This window comes from Bos indicus, chromosome 10 (genome assembly GCF_029378745.1).
Source record: "Bos indicus isolate NIAB-ARS_2022 breed Sahiwal x Tharparkar chromosome 10, NIAB-ARS_B.indTharparkar_mat_pri_1.0, whole genome shotgun sequence".
Taxonomy (NCBI): domain Eukaryota; kingdom Metazoa; phylum Chordata; class Mammalia; order Artiodactyla; family Bovidae; genus Bos; species Bos indicus.
In genome coordinates, this window is record NC_091769.1 from 83,288,542 (window position 1) to 83,311,082 (window position 22,541).

At 41.2% G+C, this 22,541-nt stretch overlaps 1 protein-coding gene across 7 annotated transcripts in view; it reads left to right on the forward strand.

Annotated features, from left to right (window-relative positions):
- Nucleotides 1–22,541, forward strand: part of RGS6 (regulator of G protein signaling 6) — a 611,079-nt gene that overhangs the window by 18,628 nt on the left and 569,910 nt on the right. For all 7 annotated transcript variants that reach the window (XM_070797807.1, XM_070797809.1, XM_070797808.1 and 4 more), the window contains exon 2: nucleotides 8,063–8,166. In XM_070797807.1, the coding sequence (XP_070653908.1) occupies nucleotides 8,083–8,166 (84 nt within the window). In that variant the 5' untranslated portion in view covers nucleotides 8,063–8,082. The remainder of the gene's footprint in view (nucleotides 1–8,062; nucleotides 8,167–22,541) is intronic.

Consider the following 22,541-nt stretch of genomic DNA (forward strand, 5'->3'; position numbering starts at 1 on the left):
TGGCTGGATGGCATCGCTGACTCGATGGACGTGGGTCTCAGTGAACTCCGGGAGTTGGTGATGGACAGGGAAGCCTGGCGTGCTGTGATTCATGGGGTCGCAAAGAGTCGGACACGACTGAGCGACTGATCTGATCTGATCTGATGGAAGAGGAAACCAAGGCTCAACGAGGCTAAATAAGCATAGAAATACGTTGTTCATGGTTGCACGGCTCTTAAGTAGTGTGGCCAGGACTGAGAGCCAGTTCTTTGACTCCAGGATCCTAGCTTTATCCATCACGGTGAGTTTCTGGCAGAATTCAAGGGAAGTTAAAGAAGCCCTACCTTAGCATGGCTGCCCAGCGAGTCAGCAGCACGGGGCAGGATGGGAGTGATCAGGTGAAGAGAAGGCAGACTCCATGGGATCTAAGTCACTAGTTCCCAAATCTGACTGTGCCTCCAAATCACCGGAGGGACGTTTTCATTTATAAGTCTCCAGGGACATCCTTTGAGTTGTAGTGCTGGAGAAGACTCTATAGAGAGTCCCTTGGACTGCAAAAAGCTCAAAGCAGTCAATCCTAAAGGAAATCAACGCTGAATATTCATTGGAAGGCTGAAGCTGAAGCTCCAATGTGTTGGCCACCTGATGCAAACAGCTGACTCATTGGAAAAGACCCTGATGCTGGGAACGATCGAGGGCAAGAGGAGAAGCGCGCAGCAGAGATGAAATGGTTAGATAGCATCACCAACTCAGTAAACTCTGGGAGATGGTGAAGGACAGGGAAGCCTGGTGTGCTGCAGTCCGTGGGGTCAGAAAGAGTTGGACACAATTTAGCGACTGAACAACAACAAAGGGACTGTCCTAGGCCTACAGGATTAGAATTTCTGGAGCATGGGAACCAGGAACATGTATCTTTATCACCGCTCTCCCCCCGCCCCCTCCCCCTCCCAACCTGGTGATTCTGAGGCTGCTTATCTTGTTCAGGTCCTTGAATCAGCTCTTGGGAATCCTTAAGTTCTAACTGAAGCCCTAAAATGACTTCCTTAAAATGAAGTCCCAAGTGACTACAGCCTAGTAAAATCCTGGGTACCTGGCATGCCAGCAAGATTGACCCCTAAGGGTTGAACTATAGCCTATAGCCCCTTGTTTTCAGATCTTTGGTGCATTACTTGAAACAGACACTCAAGCCGTCATGGAGTAGCTGAACTCTGAGTATATAGGAGACATCAAGTTGGCAGACTCTGCAGTAACAGAAAGCGTTGTTTGTTCTTAAGAGCTGTTGCTCTTCCTTCTTCCCCCTTGAGGTTCCTGCCCACTCAGTCAGATTAGAGCTGTATAAACAAGATTGTACTACCGAGCTAGCACACATCTTGTAATTTTTTTTTTCTCTAAAGTGCTCAACATTGCTGATGTCAGAAAAGAAATCCATTGGATTTTAATGGGCCGAGGCAAACAATATGAATTGGATATAATATGGGGGAGAGGAAATAACATCAACAGGAGTTCTTATTTGGCAGCATAAATATTTAGACTATATCACAAGCAGGGTTTGATTACCTCTTCTACAAGGTCTTTCCCTGAATAGGGCTCTGAGGGCTGGGCATTTAGGGGTGGTGGGCACCATATTTCAGGCTTCTTGCTGCTTGTGATGCTGGTTTTAGTGGTGGTGCAGTATAAATGGCACCCCACTCCAGTGTTCTTGCCTGGAGAATCCCAGGAACAGGGGAGCCTGGTGGGCTGCCGTCTATGGGGTCGCACAGAGACGGACACGACTGAGCGACTTCACTTTCCCTTTTCACTTTCATGCATTGGAGAAGGAAATGGCAACCCACTCCAGTCTTCTTGCCTAGAGAATCCCAGGGACAGGGGAGCCTGGTGGGCTGCCGTCTATGGGGTCGCACAGAGTGGGACACGACTGAAGCGACTTAGCAGCAGCAGCAGCAGCAGTATAACTGTAGTGGTCTGCTGTTTAGTTGAGCATCAGGATCACCGGAGAAGCTTGGGAGACTGCTGGTGGCTCCATCTCAGATACTCCGAGGACCTGCTGTGGGGGAAGGCTTTCTCCAGCGATTCTGGTGTCATTAGTCGGGCAGTTTCACTTGGCCAAGCACTGGTCAAAAACAAGACTGCTGGTCAGTTGCTACAATTCATTCTTTGCCAAGGAAATTTGTGTGGCTTGTTTTATTCCTTCTTCAATAGCAACCCCTGCAAAGTACAGGATTCTCTGCTTCCAGGCGAAGACCCGAAAGTGTAGGGTGAAGGAATCAATTGCCAAAGGCCACACACACAACAGCCTTGATGTGGCCAGAGCTGAGACGCAATTCCTGGTATGACTTTACAGCTCCTCCCTTTCCCACATCATCAAGGTCCTTCCTACCTGCCCTGCTCAGCATCATTGTCTGCTGACCCCTAGGCCACGCTTGCTCTAGAGAGGCCAGCGTACAATGGAAAACAGCTGGCACTGGTTGTAACTGAAGCTACAAATGCATTGTATGTTTGGAATGAATTGCAGTCCTGACTTTCAGAAGATTTACTAATTAGAGTTTGAGTCACAGATGTTCAGTTGTTTTATTATTCACAGGGTCTCTCCTCATATACTTTCTACCCTTCCACATATTCCCTCTGATCTAAATTGCGCATGGATTCCAAAAGTGTATTCCTGAGTTAGGGCGGGCCCATATCAATAAGGAGAAGGCAATGGCACCCCACTCCAGTACTCTTGCCTGGAAAATCCCATGGATGGAGGAGCCTGGTAGGCTGCAGTCCATGGGGTTGCTAAGAGTCAGACACGACTGAGCGACTTCACTTTCACTTTTCACTTTCATGCATTGGAGAAGGAAATGGCAACCCACTCCAGTGTTCTTACCTGGAGAATCCCAGGGACGGGGGAGCCTGGTGGGCTGCCGTCTATGGGGTCACACAGAGTCGGACACGACTGAAGCGACTTAGCAGCAGCAGCATATCAATAAACCTTGGGGAAAGTCTTCATGTGTGATTCCATCCATGGGTCTTTGTGGATAAAGAACCTTCTTTGCTGAGCAGTTTTAATGGCTTGTTAACCAGATGAGTGTTCTTGATGGGATATACTGCATCTTAGTGAAATCTTACCAGTGCTGTCATTCATTAAAAATATTTAAGTACCTTCTAGATGTCAGGAATTAGAGGGGTCAACCCCACTGACAAAGACTCTGCTTAGGCAGAACTGCCTTTCTAGCAGTGGCGATCCCTGATAGACAAGTGAGCAAAGTCATATGAATTCAGATAGTTGCAAATCCCTGTGATTTCAGTCTCCACATTTGACTGACTCCCACTTAATCTCCTTGACATCACATCACCGTTATGTTTTTTTTTTTTCCTTTCGAGTGTCTGCCAGTTCTGTGGCCTCAGATGTCCATACGTGTGTTGTGACCCAGGCTGGAAGGCCCTCTTCTGCCTCCCCGACTCCTCCTGTTCATCCTTCTGATTGCAGTTGTCACCTCTTCCTGGTCTGTGCGGTCGTAACTGAGCACCCACACATTACATTTCCTACATTTCTGGACATGTCACCCCTCCTGGACTCTGAACATTTTAAAGAGGGACCATTTGTGTCTGATTTATCTTTATATCTCCAGAACGAAGCATGAAATTTTGTGCCATTGGATGGATGCTCAGTGTTTGCGCCAAGATTAAATGTTGAGTCCTACGGCACCTAGTGGTGGGTGCTGGTATTACAGGAATTGCTTCGTGGGGAGGGGAGCTAAGTCTGGGAGAGGGCGCGCTAGCCTACCAGTTGGGTGATTTTTTGACTTCAGCAGGAATATGGCCATGATTAGAGGCGACGAGCTAATATATAGGCAGTGGTGATGGAAGAGAGGCAGCATGGGACATTCTGTGAGTCTCTGAAGAAAAGTTAGAAAGTTGAAGTTCTGAGTTTCTAAGGCGGAACTGGAATCCTAAGGATGTGTAGCTGATGTCCGGTTCAGATCAGATCAGATCAGTCGCTCAGTCATGTCCGACTCTTTGCGACCCCATGAATCGCAGCACGCCAGGCCTCCCTGTCCATCACCAACTCCCGGAGTTCACTCCGACTCATGTCTATCGAGTCAGTGATGCCATCCAGCCATCTCATCCTCTGTCGTCCCTTTCTCCTCTTGCCCTCAATCCCTCCCAGCATCAGAGTCTTTTCCAATGAGTCAACTCTTCGCATGAGGTGGCCAAAGTACTGGACTTTCAGCTTTAGCATCATTCCTTCCAAAGAAATCCCAGGGCTGATCTCCTTCAGAATGGACTGGTTGGATCTCCTTGCAGTCCAAGGGACTCTCAAGAGTCTTCTCCAACACCACAGTTCAAAGGCATCAATTCTTCGGCGCTCAGCCTTCTTTACAGTCCAACTCTCACATCCATACATGACCACAGGAAAAACCATAGCCTTGACTAGAAGAACCTTTGTTGGCAAAGTAATGTCTCTGCTTTTGAATATGCTATCTAGGTTGGTCATAACTTTCCTTCCAAGGAGTAAGTGTCTTTTAATTTCATGGCTGCAGTCACCATCTGCAGTGATTTTGGAGCCCAGAAAAATAAAGTCTGACACTGTTTCCACTGTTTCCCCATCTATTTCCCATGAAGTGATGGGGCCGGATGCCATGATCTTCGTTTTCTGAATGTTGAGCTTTAAGCCAACTTTTTCACTCTCCGCTTTCACCTTCATCAAGAGGCTTTTTAGTTTGACCTGGTTCCAGCAGCTAGGTAGTTGCAGATCAGGTGAGGCATCCAGGCTTCTCGGTTTAGAGGGCTTTCAACTATGGTGGGGCTGTGGTTTGTGACAGATAAGAAAACAAAGGCACAGAGAGGTAAAATAACTCACCCCAATCACTCAGCTAGGTGTGGAGCCTGGATTCAGACTTAGATCTGTCCAGTGACAGAGGCCAGCTCGTCACCACTAAGCTAGCATGTCTCTCTTTGGAGATTGTGAAGTGCGTGGTGGTAACTCATTTGCCCTTTTTCTCTTTTATTAGCTGAAAATGAGTGTAGAAAAATATTATTATTGACATGTTTTCTTTCTATTGCATGTAGTTGGGTTTTTTTCAGAAAAACATTCACGAATGTTACAAATTGCTGTGTTTATATACGAGTGTATTTAAGTAACATAAAGAAGGTTTTGTTTTTCTCCACCACTAAATTTAAAAGACTCTTACTTCATTTTATTTAAAAGTAAATTTTATGCTATACTGTAATAAATGAGAACCTAGTTCTTTAATTTTAGGAACTCCAGCTCTATAGTCAGCGATTTAATTAGAACATCCTTACCTACACCTTTCACATCTTGTACTGTCTAACATCTGTTGACATATAGACTAGAAAGTGCTTGCATCACTATTTTAGAAATGATTCTTTCTAGACATAGGAAAGTTAAATGACTTGTCTGAATTTTAAAATGAGTTGATAGGGAATCCAAAAATAGAAGCTTTTCTACTACATATTAGACTCACTAAAGTTCCAAACTAGAGGCTATTTGCATTCACTGAGCAGTCTGAAGTCCAGAGCCTGGTTCACCAGCCGGTTTTAATACATAGGGCTGTTGCTGTTGGGGGTAAGGAGTGGCCAGGGAAAGGCAGAAGGAGGGCTGACACCTTTGTTTTCAGGTCATTTCCAATCTTGCTATTATTGCACAGTTTTTTGGGGCAGAGAGAGAGGGAGGGAGATAATATGCTCATCATAGTGAAAGTGTTCATTTTGAAGTAAAGCGATAGAAACCCACGATGGGTCTGTTACATAGGTAAATGAGATACATAAATAGATTTAGTTTTTGTTTTTAATGCTCAGTCATGTTCTGTGTTCAAATAAAAGAGTAAGTAAGTAGTTGTTTAAACATGAAACTGCGTGTTGTTCATTTAACTGTAAGAGCGACTGATTAGAATAATAATGAGTGTTTCCATGTAGTACAATATTCATAGAAATACTGACATTATAGTGGGTAGAGATAATAGAATGATGTTCTTTATCTCTGCTTGTAATCTAACTGTTAAAATGCAGGCTAATTCATAAATGAAGAAGAAAACAAGCAACATTATTCAAATGAGATACTTGGGGCAATTAAATTCTTCACATAAATTGCAAATTCCTGTCTCTTCCCCATCTTCTGCCTGAATTTGTTTTTATGGGATGACCTTTGGTACCAACTTATTTTTGTAATAAATGTTTCCTGAGTTTATATTTTAAATTGAAATGGCCTTTCTGTCAAGTATGGTATTTATAAAAGTTTTCTTTGATGAAAAGCCTATGAATTTTGTGCAAACAACCCAGGCAGGGTCTTAGATTAGCGATAACATTTGTATAGGACTTTTATGGCTTGATACGATACTTTACACTCGATTTATTTGACCCTTACCTGTGAATACGCAGTGAAATTCACATTTTACTGATGAGAGCAATGTAGGGAAGGTGACTTGGCATGCTTCTGGGCACTAGTGGGCATTCAGCATGTTTGCTTTAAAAGAAAGTTAGCAAAGGAAACCAGCAGGGTATTTAACTTGTTCGAAGTCACCCAGTAAATAGTGCATCATACCAAGAACTGAATTTGCTTCTTTAACTAAAAAATTCCATATGCTCTCATTGTCTACTGCTGTCTTTTCAGGCTGTTTAAAAATAAAAAAAAGGTCAAATTAAAAATATTTATTTTTCTTAATTGAGATGAAATTTGCATAACTTAAAATTAATTTTAAGGTGTACATTTCAGTGGCATTAAGTGCATTCACAGGGTTCTGCAGCCCTTGCCTCTATCTAGTTCAAAAATGTTTCCATCATCCCCAAAGAGACCCTACATCCATTAAACATCCAATCCATTTCCTCCTCCCCTCAACTGCTGGTAACAAGAATCTGCTGTCTTTGTGGTTTCCCTATCCTAGATATTTCATGTAAATGAAATAGGGACTGTCTTAGTCCCTTCAGGCTGCTATAATAGAATACCATAGACCCGGTGACCTATGAACAACAGAAATTTATTTCTCACAGTTCTAGAGACTGGGAAGTCCAAGATCAAGGCTTAAGTAGATTTGATGTGTGATGAGAAATCAATTCCCTCTTCATGGATGGCTTTCTTCTGCTTGGGTCCTCACTTAGTGGAAAGGAACACTCTGGGATCTCTTTGATCAGGACACAAATCCCATCACACTCTCTACCTCTTAGTTCTACCAGATTTGGGATTAGGATTTCAGCGTATAAATTTTAGAGGGACATAAATATTCAGTCCATCTCAGTAACCTTTTTTGTCTGATTTCTTTTACTTAGCATAATGTTTTCAAGGCTGATCTACGTTGTAGACTGTATCAGTACTTTATTACTTTGGATGGCTGAACTATATTCCATTGTAGAAACAGACCATATTTTGTTTAGCCATTCATCAGTTGAGGGATGTAGAGTTGTTTCCATTTTTCAGTGGATAGTGCTGTTCTGAACATACGTGTTCAAATATTGGTTTGAATGCCTGCTTTTAGCTCTTATGAGTGGAATTTCCAGGTTATATGGTAGATTCTATATTAGACTTTTTGAGGAACTAACAAAATGTTTTCCATAGTGACCAAACCATTTTACATTCCTATCAACACTGTACAAGGGTTCTGATTTCCCTATATCCTTGCCAATGCTTGTTTGAGTTAAAAAATTATTATAACCATGCTGGTGTGTGTAAGTAGTATCTCCTAGTGGTGTTGGTTTGCATTTTCTTTGTAAAATATTCATATTTTAATACCTAGAATTAATCATGAGATTTGATAAGACAAAATAAACATCCAAATGATTGACTTCATCTATCTCCAGGAGATTTTTTAAGATTGCTATCTGATCACCCTTAGAATGTATGATTCTGAGCCGAAAACAAAGCACGCAAACCATGTGGCTTTGGAATGAGAAGCATGTATGTGGATAATCAGACAACAATTACCCCTGACTTGAAAAAAATACCAGTTAAACTAAGGAGGAGCCAAAAGCAATTACATCATGTTTCATTTCCATGCCACCTGCCAACAGATACTTAGTTCTTTGCGTGGCAAAGTTTTCTTTACGTAATTCTTTCCTGTCTTAATGATCTATTCATTTATTTTTGCAGTGTGAGTGAAGACACCCAGGATGGCTCAGGGATCCGGGGATCAGAGAGCAGTGGGGATCGCGGACCCAGAGGAGAGTTCTCCAAATATGATAGTCTACCGCAAAGTAAGGCATCTGGTTCAACGCTGGGGGTGCTGCTGCATGTCTGTAATCTGTGGGGTTGATGGTTGATGGGCGGCTCGACAAATGTTTTCTGCCTAAATGGCCTTGACTGATAATTGAACATAATTTCCTTCTCAGACCCTCTGATTCCCCAAGTTTAAAATTCAAGGAAGCTAGGCTGGTATCGAACATTTGAAAAACATTATGTGGCTTAGTTTTCTTTAAAGCAAAGATTACCTAAAAGTGCAGATGGACATGTATTGTCCTTTCGTGTAAAGGCCTTTGTGTAACATTAATTAATCAAACGTTCTTCAAACCTATAGTACTCATAAGATCTGTTCTGAATGCTAAAAATGCTAAAATGCTAAAAGGACACAGAGGTGTGTTTGTATTTGGTGCTTTACAGCTGATAGGAGACGTAAGATGTATGCAGATCACTGTTATAGAGTCTAAGTGTTTATTTCTGAAAGAGAAGTGCAGGTAGAGTGTTCCATAATCTCAGGGGAGGTGGCCAATTACTTCCAACCTCAGAGATCTGGCATGGGCTGTGGAGGAGAGGCCTTTGAACTCAGTTTTAAAGGCTCCACAGGATTCCTTTACGTGGAAAGCAGAAGGGTAGAGCAATATTCTAGGCAATGAATGAAATGCTTTTGCAAAGGCAAAGAGCGGGAGTCAGTGAAGGGCAACCAGAACCGGTTAGCTTGGGCAAAGGATGACTTGCAAGTAATTGGAGTAAATGGAGGTGAGACTTAGAGCAGAGTCTGGATGGAGCCAAATTTTAGAATTTAATCATAAAAACTTTAGTGCCAAGAGTTGTACAAACAATGTTTTTTGGGGTTATGATCCTTGCCCCGGTGTGGCTGTTATCCCCAAGTGGACTATCATCAAGGGTGGATTGGAGGCTTTCGCAGGGGTGGCGGGGGTTGCTTCTATATCCCCCCTTGGAAATGAGCAGGACTGAGCAGGAGGTTTAAAGAGTCTGAATTAACAAAAACTTGGAAACAGAATGAATATAAAATCATAAGGTGAATGGAGAGTCAAAGATGACTGGGTTTTTGCCCTTGGGTAATAGAAGGGCATCGGTGCTGTTAATTCAAATAGAAATATTTGGAAGCATACGTTTTAAAGGAAGGAAAGGTGGCACATTGGTTTTACTTGTGCATTGCTGAATTTGAGAAAATAGTTGCTGTTTCTCATATACCATTTTAATGTTTGCATGTTGGTGCAAACTGAGCTGAACTATGTCATATATATTATTAAAAATAAGGAAAATAAGATCATACTCATTCGTTTCACTGAATATTTGAGCTGTCTGCTGGGTTCTGTGTATTCTGCAAGACTCTGTGTTCTATCTATGTTAAACATATGAATAGTGTTGAACTAGATATTCCTGGATGATCAATATGGTGAATTTTTCTCTTCTCCTTGTAAAAATAGAACTCTCAGAGTACTCTTGCTTTTCGTGCTATATTCCTTAATCCTTTGCTTTACAAAAGAATGCTTGGTTAACCCATCTCTAAGAGAGAGGCTTATTAAGTTGTAGTAAAGAAAAAAATTAGTGAGGCTAACCAAGTTGTGAGACATGTAAAATAACATAAAGACATTTATTCCTTACCTTCTTAACCCACCTCAGACCAGGAGACCCTGTGCCAAACTTGCAGGAACGTGGGGTTTGAAGTCAGACCTGGGTTAAAATGGCAACTCCGCCACTTCCAAGCTGTGTGACCTGAAATCGTTAAATAACTTCTGTGAGTCTCTGTTTTTTTAATCTATAAAAGCGGGGGAAACGGTGGGAGGAAAGATGGTACCTCATGAAGTTATTGTGAAGATTCATTTGGATAAAGTCAATGAAGCATCTCACATCCTGCCTGGCACAGAGGTAGTCCATGATGAAGGCTTCTTTTCCTTTTATCTTTTTTCTTTAGAGACAGTGACACTTAGAGAGGAAATAAATTATGAAATTGTATAAATGTTGGTGCTGTTAAAAAGGTATATTCATACAACAAGTTGCCTTATAAGACACAGGAAAACAATGCAAATATTTTTATATTATTCAGGAGATTGCAAATCAATAGATTATTAAAGGTTAATAGGAGATGTAAAGGTCATGCAATCCAAACACCTTTGCACAAGAACGTTTGGTATTATGTGGAAGGGGATAACTCCCTACAGGTTTGTGGGAACTTGATTTTTACTTTTTGAGTGATACCAAGGCAATGGCACCCCACTCCAGTACTCTTGCCTGGAAAATCCATGGACGGAGGAGCCTGGTAGGCTGCAGTCCATGGGGTCGCTGAGAGTCAGACATGACTGAGCGACTTCACTTTCACTTTCCACTTTCATGCATTGGAGAAGGAAATGGCAACCCACTCCAGTGTTCTTGCCTGGAGAATCCCATGGACAGAGAAGCCTGGTAGGCTGCAGTCCATGGGGTCGCAGAGAGTCGGACACGACTGAAGTGACTTAGCAGCAGCAGGGGCCTCTTAATTTTTTAGTGTAATTTAGGGATAAAGTTGTAAAATCCTGTAATTTTTCAGAGAAATGACTACTAGTTATTTGGTTTCTACATTGGAAATCTGTCTTGCTTCCTCATGACAAATCTGTGGTGGGTATTTTTGTGTTCATGTTATTTGCTGTGGTCATTAATTGATATAAAAGAGACATTGGATCTATTCAATCTGTTAGAAAGAAACAGATACACTTATCACCCAGTATGGGTCCAGGACCTGGAATCATTTAAATCTAGTTCATTGGACTAACTTAAGCCCTAGTTGTGCTTGACACATGGGATATCTACCTTGTTCTCTGCTGTAGACTGGCCACTGGCTATGACCACGACTTACCCAATGCAGGACACTATCCTCAAGGTGTGGGTAAAGGTGGAATCGTGAAACCAAGGTTGATTAAAAATATTTTCTATGGAAGTCCTCTTATGTAATGATTAATTCAAGGTCAGAGCTATAAAATCAAACGTTTTCTCAGAGGTCTATAACAGAAATTTACATTTAAAAATGTGCAAGTAATGCTTTCATTTTAATTTTTGTTCTCTTCCTTGTTTGTTTCTTTCTCTTGTCAGATGTTTTCTGTGTGAAATTTTTGCCTGGACTGTGTTTTGTTGATTCAGATGCTGACATTTAAAAAGCTAAATCTAGAGAAATGGAGCTTTTGAGTAAACCTCCGATTAATAAGTGGGGTGATTATGTCCATAGTGTTGTTGTGACTTTTAAATGCCAGTTAGGAGGGTAACCTTCTGACATATGAGTAATGATGGGTGGGTTTCTTAAGCCTACACTTTTCAGAGTACTCTTCATTTTCTTTTCATGTTTTCTATGTCATTAACTGTGAGAAGTTGCACTTTCCCAAGGCATGGTTTATTTATTGACTTGAGCAGGCTTTCTAATTTAGTTTTTTAAATCCTTCATATTCACATTTTGGATAGGAGGTGTTGCATGAAAAATGTATTGGTCACATTAAAAAATCTATTTAAAAGAAAATATTAATTATTAATTAAGTTGCCTAGACCTGTTAACTTTTTTTTTTTTTTTTTTACCATTCCTGGATCCAAAAGATCCTGGGGGCCATTGAACCTGGCTGTATATCGGATCATTTAGGGGTACTTTATAAAAATACTGGTCCCCAAAGGACCCTTGGGCTTCCCTGGTAGCTCAGTTGGTAAAGAATCTGCCTGCAGTGTGGGAGACCTGGGTTCGATCCCTGGGATGGGAAGATCCCCTGGGGAAGGGAATGGCTACCTACTCCACTGTTCTGGCCTGAAGAATTCCATGGACTGTATAGTCCATGGGGTTGCAAAGAGTTGGACGTGGCTGAGCGACTTTCACTTTCAAAGGACCCTCAAGTTGTTTTTGTCTGAGCTGTTAGGTCTGAGCTGGATCCTAGGAATCTGAGTTTTAAAGTGTTCTCAAGAGAATGTGATGCCCAGCTAAGTTTGAAACCCATTTATTTAGTGTCTTTTAATATATCCAGGTGGAGTGTGCATTATAAAGTCATGGATAAGTTGGTATCTTGAAGGGGGTTTTTGATTCTGTAATTATTTGCAGATCTTACAAGATGTAGAAAAAGAAGGCTCTTATTGAGTTAGAATCAAGGAATTTTAGTGACTTCATCTTAAGAGATTTTCTAGTCAATATTCTCATTTTATAGATGGGAAAACTGAAGTTTAGGAAAGATTTATAACTTGCTGAAGGTTACTTGGTAATTTCCCAGTGAACCCGTGATGGGGTCCTGGTAACCTGACAGGCCCAATTGGTATCCTCTCTCCCATCGACTTATCAACCACTAACTACCATTTCTACATTGTTGGGGCTGAAAGCCATTAGTTAAACTAATGAAAATATCATGTGGCAGATCTTTGATTTTCGAGGTTATTCTCCACGGTGTGACTTGGGGTACCTTTGAACATTTGTAATGCTCAAGCTTCATTCTACTTGCTAGTGCTCTTGTTTCTTGGGTGAAGAAGTTCTGAAATGTTTGCTTTCTTTAATAACTAGTAATTCTTTTGAGTGAGAGTAGGTTGCTTTCTGATTTTATTTGGTTCCGAGTGGTGTTAATAATGTCTCTTGACAAATTTCCACCTGGGTTGGTCATTTGACTTGGTAGAACTCTGGGAAATTAAATGGTAGGTTTTTGTTGTTTAGTTGCTAAGTTGTGTCTGACTCTTTTACAACTCCATGGACTGTAGCCCACCAGGCTCCCCTGTCCATGGGATTTCCCAGGCAAGAATACTGGATTGGGTTGCCATTTCCTTCTCCAGGGGAGCTTCCTGACTCAGAGATTAAACCCACGTCTTCTGCACTGGCAGGCAGATTCTTTACTGCTGAGCCAACCAGAGAAGCCCCCACATGGTCGGTACACAGAGGAAATTGTGGCTTCTTGTGACCCAGGTTGGGAAAGTCAGAAGGTGGTACATTTGTTGGAAGATACCAAACAGGGAGCTGAGAGCTCTGGCTCACTTAATGCTCTGGTTCTCCCGATGAGGAACTTCATCTTCCTGGCTCTGTTTCTTATTTTGCCCTCCTCCTTCCCAACTAAGAAACACTTCTTACCAAAACAAACAAACAAAAAAGAAAAAAACCAGAAAAAAAAATAGTCTACATAAAATAGAAGCTTGATAAAATTAACCCTGTTTACCCACAAGATAAACGTAATAAGTAAACTCAAAAAATAAGATACTGTTTGGCTTCATTTCCTCTTATGCAAAGTGATGGGGTTGGACTAGATAATGTGCACAGAAGGTTTCAGCAGTGATTTCGAGAAAGCTAGCAACAGGACATTGCTTCAGAATTCACTGAAGGCAGTTGTAGAGGCTGTACGACTGAGAGTCGGAACCTGCAGACCCTGGTGACCAAGGCGTGATGAGGATTTTAAACTATTTAGTTAGCAAATATGTATTGAGTGTCATTTGTGTGCCAGACACAGATGCTAGGAAGGCAGGATGGATGCTGTTCCCTGAAAGAACCCTTTGGCCAGTGGGGCAGAGGTGGTGGATAACTAGACAATTGCAGTGCACAGAGAGGTAAGCTGAGGGGTCCGGGAGGAGATAGAAGGGTCAGGAGGCCCATATCAGAAGAGGGGATGATGATGTCATAGAAGGCATCCAGAGAGTTTGGTTCCTGCCTTAATTCTTGAAAGATAAATAAGAATTAACCTTGCAGACAATGGGAGAAGAAGTGTGGAGGCAGAAGGACTAACACGTGCATAGGGACAGAGTTGGGATATTGTATACTGAGTTCTGGAAGCTACAAGTGCCTGCTTTCTTGGTGCTAGGTTTCTGTGATGAAGTGTTGAGAAATAAGGCTGGCTAGTTAAGTTAGGGCCAGATCATAAAAGAGCATATGCATCAGACAAGGAGTGTGGATGCTCTGTCGGGATCTTCTCTTTGTGTCTCTACACCCACGCTCCACTTGGACTATGTCTAAGGGCTCCCAGAACCTCTGACTTTCAACTCAATGGTCAACAGGGGCCTGGGAAGACATGGGAACAGGAAAGAAGAGGAAGGTCAAGGTATTTCTTCCTTTGACTCCCTCTTGACAAAGTTTGCCATGGACTGTGTCCCATGACTGAAAGTCACTGTTTGTTTCTAGGCAGACTGCTCTCCTCCTCTGGGTCCAGACACATTTTTCTTCTGCTCATCCTTTTGGGCCTTGAGATGGTTCCAGTTTGTATTAGTATTTTACAGCTGTATAACAGATTACCCCATCCTCAATGGCTTAAACAAAACATTTATTGCCACAGTTTCTTTGGGTCCATAATCCCAAGTGCAGGTTAGGTGGGTCCTCTGGCTCAGGGTATCTTACAAGCTACAGACAAGATGTAGCAGGTTCATCTGAAGGCTCAACTGGAGAAAGACCCACATCCAAGCTCACTTACATGGTTGTTGGTGGGATTCAGTTCCTCAAGGGCTTTTGAATGATGGCCTAAGTTCCTCACTGTGTGTTGTCTGGAGGTGACTCTCAAGTTCCTTGCCATATGTGTCTCTTCATAGGATGAGTCACAACGTGGAAGCCTGTTTTATCAGAGCGAGCAAAGAAAAGGTGGAAGGGGGTGGGTGGCAGTGGGAGTCACGCAATTTTAGAACCAAATCTTGGACATGACGCTCCATCTCTTTCATTAGGGACAAGTCATGAGGTCTAGCCCTCAATCAAGGTGAGGGGTTTGCGCAGGAGCACAAATACCCAGAAGTGGAAGCCATTTACTACGTGGTTCTACTTCCACAAGTCAGAGGTTTCTGAATGTGCCCTTATGGTTCCCCTGTGCCCTGCCACTTGTTTCTACTTGGTCCTTTGGGAAATAAACCTTGCATGAATTGCCTTATATTCTATGTGCCATCTGTTTACAGATAAGCCTCTGACTCATCTGATCCCCAAAGTGAAGGAACCCACTGAGATCCTATTTTTCTTCATGAGGAAATTCTCCACGAAGTTAAATCAGGGAAGTTTGTGTTCAGTGTGCAGAATGGGATTGTGGAGGGAGGCTGTAAGAGAAACAGTGGGATTAGTAAGCAGAGGAATAGTTTGGTGCTTTTACAGGAGTTCATGGGAGGAAAAAAGATGATGTCCAAATCAGTGGCAGGGATAATGTAGATGAAGGGAAGTGCTTGAGAGCTCTTTAGGAGGTAGAATCTATAGGACTTGGTGGGGGTAAGACCCAGGGCAGATTTGAGGATAATGAGGGGGAATGAGAGGGGTTTTTCACTAGGTTATACCTGAGAGTTGTCAGAAGGTCTGGGACCAAGAAAATTTGGAACCAAGTAACTGTGGAACTGGTTTGCCTTCCCCCTCCTTGTATGTGAATAAATCAAGAGTGTCATAGAAAGAGTTTGTAACTGGACCAGCTTATCTGGCTCTTTATCGTCACTGCCCCACTGGTTCACTTTTGGCCGTGCACAAGTTGCTTCTATGTTTTATTAAGTTAAGTTTTGTCCTTTGTGAAGTGAAAGGTTAACTGGGCTGAATGATCTCCAAAGTCCTTCCAGTTCTAACATTCCAGGGCTTTGATGATCCATATTACAGAAATCCACATTTTATTATGTTTATTCTTTCATAGCCCCTTTGCTTTCTTTTTCATTTTCTTTAAAAAGTTAACCCAAGTTAAAATTCGAAAACAAGGAAGCCAGTATGTTTAAAACAAATACTTTTTGGCCTCAAACATAGGCTGTCTTTCATCTATTCTTTTTTTTTTTTTTTAGCATTAAATAAAATTCCCAAGGACAAACTACAGAGAGTGTTCTGGGTAACTAATTTAATTGTTCAATCTGCATTTTAAGATTCCTTTCATTAAATATTTTGAAGGTTCTTAATTGCCTTAGGAAAAAACTGTTCTGTTTTCCTTTTCCCCTAGGATTAAACTTGTGAGGGGAGAAGCTTCCCATCACATTATCTTGGTTGGCAGGAGACAGGAGCGCAGGCAAGTCCCAGACCAGTGGTATCAGTGTCCACAGATGAAAGGGATGGTATTTTTAGTCTGGAGAATAGCTCAGTGTGGTTTAATATGATGTATTTCCCTGAGTATAACTTTCTAATTTGAAAGCCTTTGGTGTATTTAAGGTTTCATTTCATTGTTTTCAAAAATTTCCCCTCACTTCATTTCAAAGAGCCTAAGATTTTACACTTTGGCAGACAGTTTATTACTCTAACTATTGATATTCCTGTATCGTTACACTATGGAGAATCTTAGTGGTCACAGAATAGATTCCCCATTTGCAAGGTTTTGAACAAGAAAAACTAAAAGCTGATAAATACCTGTGAAAGGAAAATGTGTGTATGTGTTACTTGCTCAGTCGTGTCCAACTCTTTGTGACCCCATGGACTGTAGCTCACTAGGCTTCTCTCTCCGTGGGGTTTTCCAAGCAAGAATACTGGAGTGGGTTGTTATTCCCTTCTCCTGGGTTGCTATTCCCTTCTCCAGGGGATTTTCCTGACCCAGGGATTAAACCCAGGTCTCCTGCATTGGAGGCAGATTTTTTACTGTCTGATCCACCAGTGTGTTTAAATCATTGCAGGGTAGGAAGGCTATTTTTAAAAAATCTGTTAGCTTGCCATTACAAATCAAAACTGAAAATGGACAATGAAAGAATGGAAAAAATATACAAAGCTATAAATATAGATATTGACATATAATCACTCCAAAAGAATGTCCATACCTCTTTGGTGAATAATAACCAAAGCTGTAAATAAATCAAATGTCTCTTGAAAGGGGGTTAGTTAAATAGTTATTCATATTTGGCATGACCCCACAGTTAGGTTACTGGACTACTTTTCTGGTAGACCTAATAATTGCCTTGAAAGGGAGATGGTTACTGACATCCCGGGATATGGTCAGATTGACTGTTCTTTATTTTTAAAACCCTAAAAGACTTCACCATTTTTGTTCTATTTGCTAAATATAATAGTTATGTAGATGTACTAATATGATTGTTTCCAACTTTTAAATTATTTTCTGCACCTCTGTGCTTACATCTGAAGTCCGTTTTCTTTTGTCTGAAGAACTACCCTTCGTATTTTCTTTAGTACAGTTCTGCTGGACATATCTCCTAGGTTTCTGTTTGTCTAAAAATAACTGTTTCATCTTCGTGCTTTGGAGGGTGTTTTTCCTAGATATTGGAATTCTAGTTTGTCAGTTATTTTCTTTCTACACTTTGATAACTTTCATTGTTTCTTGGCTTCTATAATTTTTGTCCAAAAGTTGGTTTTCGTTCATAAGTTACCTATCAGTTTTATTGTTACTTTGTTGACTGTAATCTCTTTTGAATTCTTTGACTGCTTTCAAGATTTCTTTCACTTTGGTTTTTAGCAGTTTTACTGTGAGGTATTATTTTCTTTTTATTATTCTTAAAGTTAGTAGCAATTCTTTATATCTGATCGGTGTTTGGAAAAATTCTCAGCCATTAAATTGTCAAGTATTGTTTATGTCTAGTTTCTCTTTTTACTCTTCTTGAGATTTTGTTCATATATTATGACTTTCTCTTTGTGTTTCATATTCCTTATGCTCCTTTCTGTATTTTTTATTCCTCTTTTTTCCAACATGGATATTTTCTAGTGACTTATTCTCCAGTTTTACAAATTCTTTCCTTAACTGTATCTAATCTGTGGTTAAATCCATTCAGTGGAATTTATAAATTTAACTATTGCTATTTAAATTCTAAAATTTCCATTAAATTACTGTTGATAGTTTCTAGCGTCCTGCTAAAATTCTGTTTTGTCATTTAATTCCATAAAAATATTAATCATAGTTATTAAGTGAGTATCTGATATGTCAAAATCTATATCTCTTGCTGGATTGTTTATATTGTCTTTAAATTTTTTCTAGTTATTTTTTATTAAGTTCAAAACATTGTACAACTAACATTGGAGAGGTAATTTTTAAGGCTCGGGGGGAATATTATCTTATTTCCCCAACCAGGGATCGAACTGGCGCCCCCTACAATGGAAACATGGAGTCTTAGCCATTGGACTGCCAGGGAAGTCTTAGAGAGGACCTAGTTCTGTTTTTGTTTTTTTCCTTTTCTGTCAGTCAGGCAAGTGGTAGATTACCTTAATCTAACTCCGTACAGAGATTGTGTAAAGCTGGATTTTAGTTCTTGTTAGAGCTAGTATATTTCTAGATCACCTTTTCTCTTGGGTGTGAGCTCTTCTGGTCCCAATAAAAACCCAGGATGTTTGCTCATTTCCTCATCCTTGACTCTGACCTTCAGTTATTGTCCCTTAAGCTCCATGAGACTGCTGAAAGCACCGATCAGCTTCTTGGTCATGCCTTTGGCTCAAGAAATTGGCAGTGTCCTGAGAGGAAAAAGAAACTCTAATTGCCAGGCTCATCTTCTTGGCTCTCCTCTTGCAGATCTTGGTTTAAAGTTCTTATTGCCTTGGTAGTGCTCCAGTACCTTCAAACAAATTTAACAAAACGGTTCTCAGTCTTCCTGGTTGCTCTCAGCTGGAGGGTTATTCTGAAGCATTTAGTCATTGACAGAAGTAGAACCTCAGAGCACTGACTTTGAACATTATCTCTGATAGCCTTGGTTTGCTCTTAAAATGTTTTAGAAAAGACATTTCCTAAGTGGTTCATTGGTCGAGGGTGACAGTGGTAGAGATGAGAAAAATTTTGGTATGTTTAGAAAGTAGAATTGACTTGGAGGGTGAGAGAGAGGATTGGAGGCTGATGACTCGGATATGGGCCTGGGTGTCTGGTGGCACCAGTCACTGGGGTAGGTAGGAGGAGGAGGAGGATTAGGCTAAAGTATAATACCACTGCAGTACCCAAATGGCATTTATTCACCCCAACCCAGTTCTGCAGAACTCTAGGAAGGGGGACTATGCTAGGCAAATAACTCTAATATGAAATGGTCCTGAAAACAAGCTTTATCTCAAGGAAATCTTGTTGTTGTTTAGTCACTAAGTGGTGTCCTACTTTTTTGCGACACCTTGAGCCCACCAGGCTCCTCTGTCCATGGGATTTGCCAGGCAAGAATACTGGAATGGGTTGCCATTTCCTTCTCCAGAGGATCTTCATGACCCAGAGATGAAACCCATGTCTTCTGCTTGGCAGGCAGATTCTTTACCACTGAGCTGCCAGGGAAGCCAAATGAAATCCCACCTGGCTCCAAAGACCTTTTTGGTCTAGAAAACAGGACATAGCTTATATCTGTCAATATGACACTCCTGAATATTTCTGTGTTAATTTCCTAGGGCTGCTCTAACAAATTACCACAAACTGCGTGGCTTAAACTAATAGAAACTTGTGCCATCACAGTTCAGGAGGCTAAATGTATAAGGTCAAGTTGTCAGCAGGGCCACACTTCCTCTGAATGCTCTAAGGAAGAATCCTTCCTTGCCTCTTCATAGATTCTGGTGGCTGCCGGTAATCCTGGGTGTCCCTTGGATTGTAGCTGCATCAATCCAATTTAGTTTCCATCTTCATGTGGCCTTCTGCTTCTGTGTCTTCACATGGCCTACTTATGAGGACCCACCCTAATCCAGTCCAATTCAGATCTCATATTCACTTAACTAATTACACCTGCAAAGGCCCCATTCCCAAATAAGGTCTCATACACAGGCACCAGGGCTTAAGATGTCAACAGATCTTTTTGGGGGACATGATTCAACCCATAATAGTTTCTAATTTTTCTCTCCCTGAAGCTTAGTGCTCCTTGCAAAAAGAAAAAACCTGATCAACAAGTAGTGTATATATTGAACATCTGCTTCTGGTAAGGCACTGTGCTTTATTCCCCCACACACTTTTGTAGGGGGATAAAAAGTAGGATACCACATGCTCCCTGTCCTAGACAATTGTACAGTCCATTTGGAGAGCCCAGGAGTGGTGCAAAATTAAGGAAGAAACTAAGCATTTACTGGCTCCCCACTGTATACGACATGCTATCCTGAGTGCGGTACATACACTGAATCATTTACTCATTAGAATAGCTAGTTAGGTAGGTGCTGGTCACCCTATACTCCAGATAAGGAAACCGAGTTTCAGAAGGATTAATAACTGATATGGGTATTTGAATCTGGGCTTGCTTTATTTTAAAGCATGTGTTTTTTTTTTAAACAAATAAACTGAATTATGTAGAAAAAGAAAAAAGGGAAATCTCAGGGCATTTGTAATTATTTACAGGAGAGTTGGCGTGCACAAGATGGGCATACAGAGGAAAAGGCATTTGGAGAGAGATGAGTTGACTTACATCTTTAAGAAAGGGAGGATTTGGTCTGGTAGAAAAAGAGCCAAGAAATGATTCTAGGTGATGGGTGCTGTATGAGATGATAAGAAACCATAAGATGTATTTAGGAGATAGTATATTTTATAATACTAAATCCAGGAGTTGTACCTGATGTAATAATAGCCTCATTCTTCATATGGAGACCCTGAAGCAAGAAATCATAAAACATTTTTAGTTCTGAAACCCACATGGCAAGATATCAGTACAGCTGAGCTTTCCGCCAACTGATTTTCTTTCTCCTCTCCCTCTTAAAAAACAACTTGTTTTCCATTTTAAAAGTAATAACTCAATTTGAAAGAATCAAAGCATGAACTATAGAAAAACATCTACCATGCAAATATGTTAATATTTTGTTAATAACATCTACCACACAATGAATATTTTGGTCTGTTTCCTCCCAGCTTTTAAAATTTGTAACAGCAGCATATATATTACATGTTAACCTAATGGATAATCACAGCACATTAACTATTTTATGTTTCCCTACCGTGTCTTAAGCATTAATCTGTGCTACAATATGTTATCATAATTTTAAAGGTTGCTTAATATTCCAAGCGGATAATGTCCCATAATTTAATTACTTAGTCTCTTGTAATTAATAGCAGAAGTTAGAATTGCGAGGTCAAAAGGCATAAACTGTATTGTAACTCCTGATCCACAAATACATACACATACTTTTCTCTAGAAGAGCGATCTTAGTTTTTGCATGGATAAACTGGGTTTCCCTGGCCACTATCACAATTCTGTTTCAGCAGACTACAGAAGAGAGTGGAGGGATGTCTACTAATCAGGGTCAGTGTTTTCTTCACTCTCAACCTCTAAGCCAGATTCTCCTAGTCCTGGTTCCGGACTAGCTTTGCAGCCCCACCCTTGTCTCGAGAGCCCTAGTGCTAAGGGGATTCAGAAACTTTCAACCTGGAACCTTTCCAAGCCATTTGCTATTTTGTCCTCTATTTGTTTTTCTTAAGCAACTAACTAAATAAGAATAACATTTCAGCCTCTTTCCATCCCCCACGGCATTTTCCCTGCCTGCGACCCCTCTGCCTACAGTTTAACCATGGGGTTGCTTCTTATATTTTAAAGCTCAATACAAAAGCACAGTCCTGAGAAGCAGCCAAGTTCTGCAGCCAAGTTTGAAGAATAAAACTTTAAAACAGCTCTTCTGTCACACACTGGAGAGGGGAGGCAGGCTTTGCTATAAATAAGTCACATTCCATTTCTATCTCATCCTTTGCAGTCCTCTTGGGTAATGCTTTTCGTATATAACTACAGTGTTCTCAAACTGCCCACTCAGCCTTTCAACTTGCCATCTTATATCTCATTTTATTTAAATGTTCGGTAGTTCTGGAGTTTAAGGACCCTGCATAAGAGGGGATAGAACTTTTCATCCCCCAGGGATAGGTGTCATGAGATAAATTGGCCAACTTGTTAGAAACTATAGTTTACCTGGAACACTTTTTAGTAGCTTCCCGAATCAGCTTTCTACTGCTGCTGTAACACATTATCACAAAACTAGCAGCTTGAAGGGGCTTCTCAGGTGGATCAGTGGTAAAGAATCTGCCTCCAATGCAGGAGATGTGGGTTCTATACCTGGTCAGGAAGATCCCCTGGAGAAGCAAATGGCAGTTTTCTAGCCTGGGAAATCCCATGGACAGAGGAGTCTGAAGGGCCACAGTCCATGGGGTTGCTAGGACTTAGCGACTGAATAATAACAACAAAAACCAAGCAGCTTGAAACAAAAAAGATTTATTCTCTTAGAGTTCTGGAGGTCAGAAGGCAAAAATGATTTGGCCAGGCTTCATTCTCTCTGGGGGCTCTGGGGGAGAATCCATTTCCTTCCTTTCTCTGGAGGCTGCCCACATGCCTCTCCTCAGGACCCCTCATCACTCTGACCTCTGCTTCGGTCACTGTGTCTTTCTCTGACTGTCCCTCCTGCCTCCCTCAAATAGGAACCCTTGATTACATGAAACCCACTCAGATACCCCAAGTTGACCTCCCCATCTCAAACCCTTAAGTTTGTCATATTTGCAAAGTCCGTTGTGCCATGGGAGGTAATGTATTCACAGGTTTTGAGGATGAAGACGTGGATATCTTTGGAAGGGGCATTTATTCGGCTGGTCACACTGTCTGAGGAAAGGGAAGGAAAAAT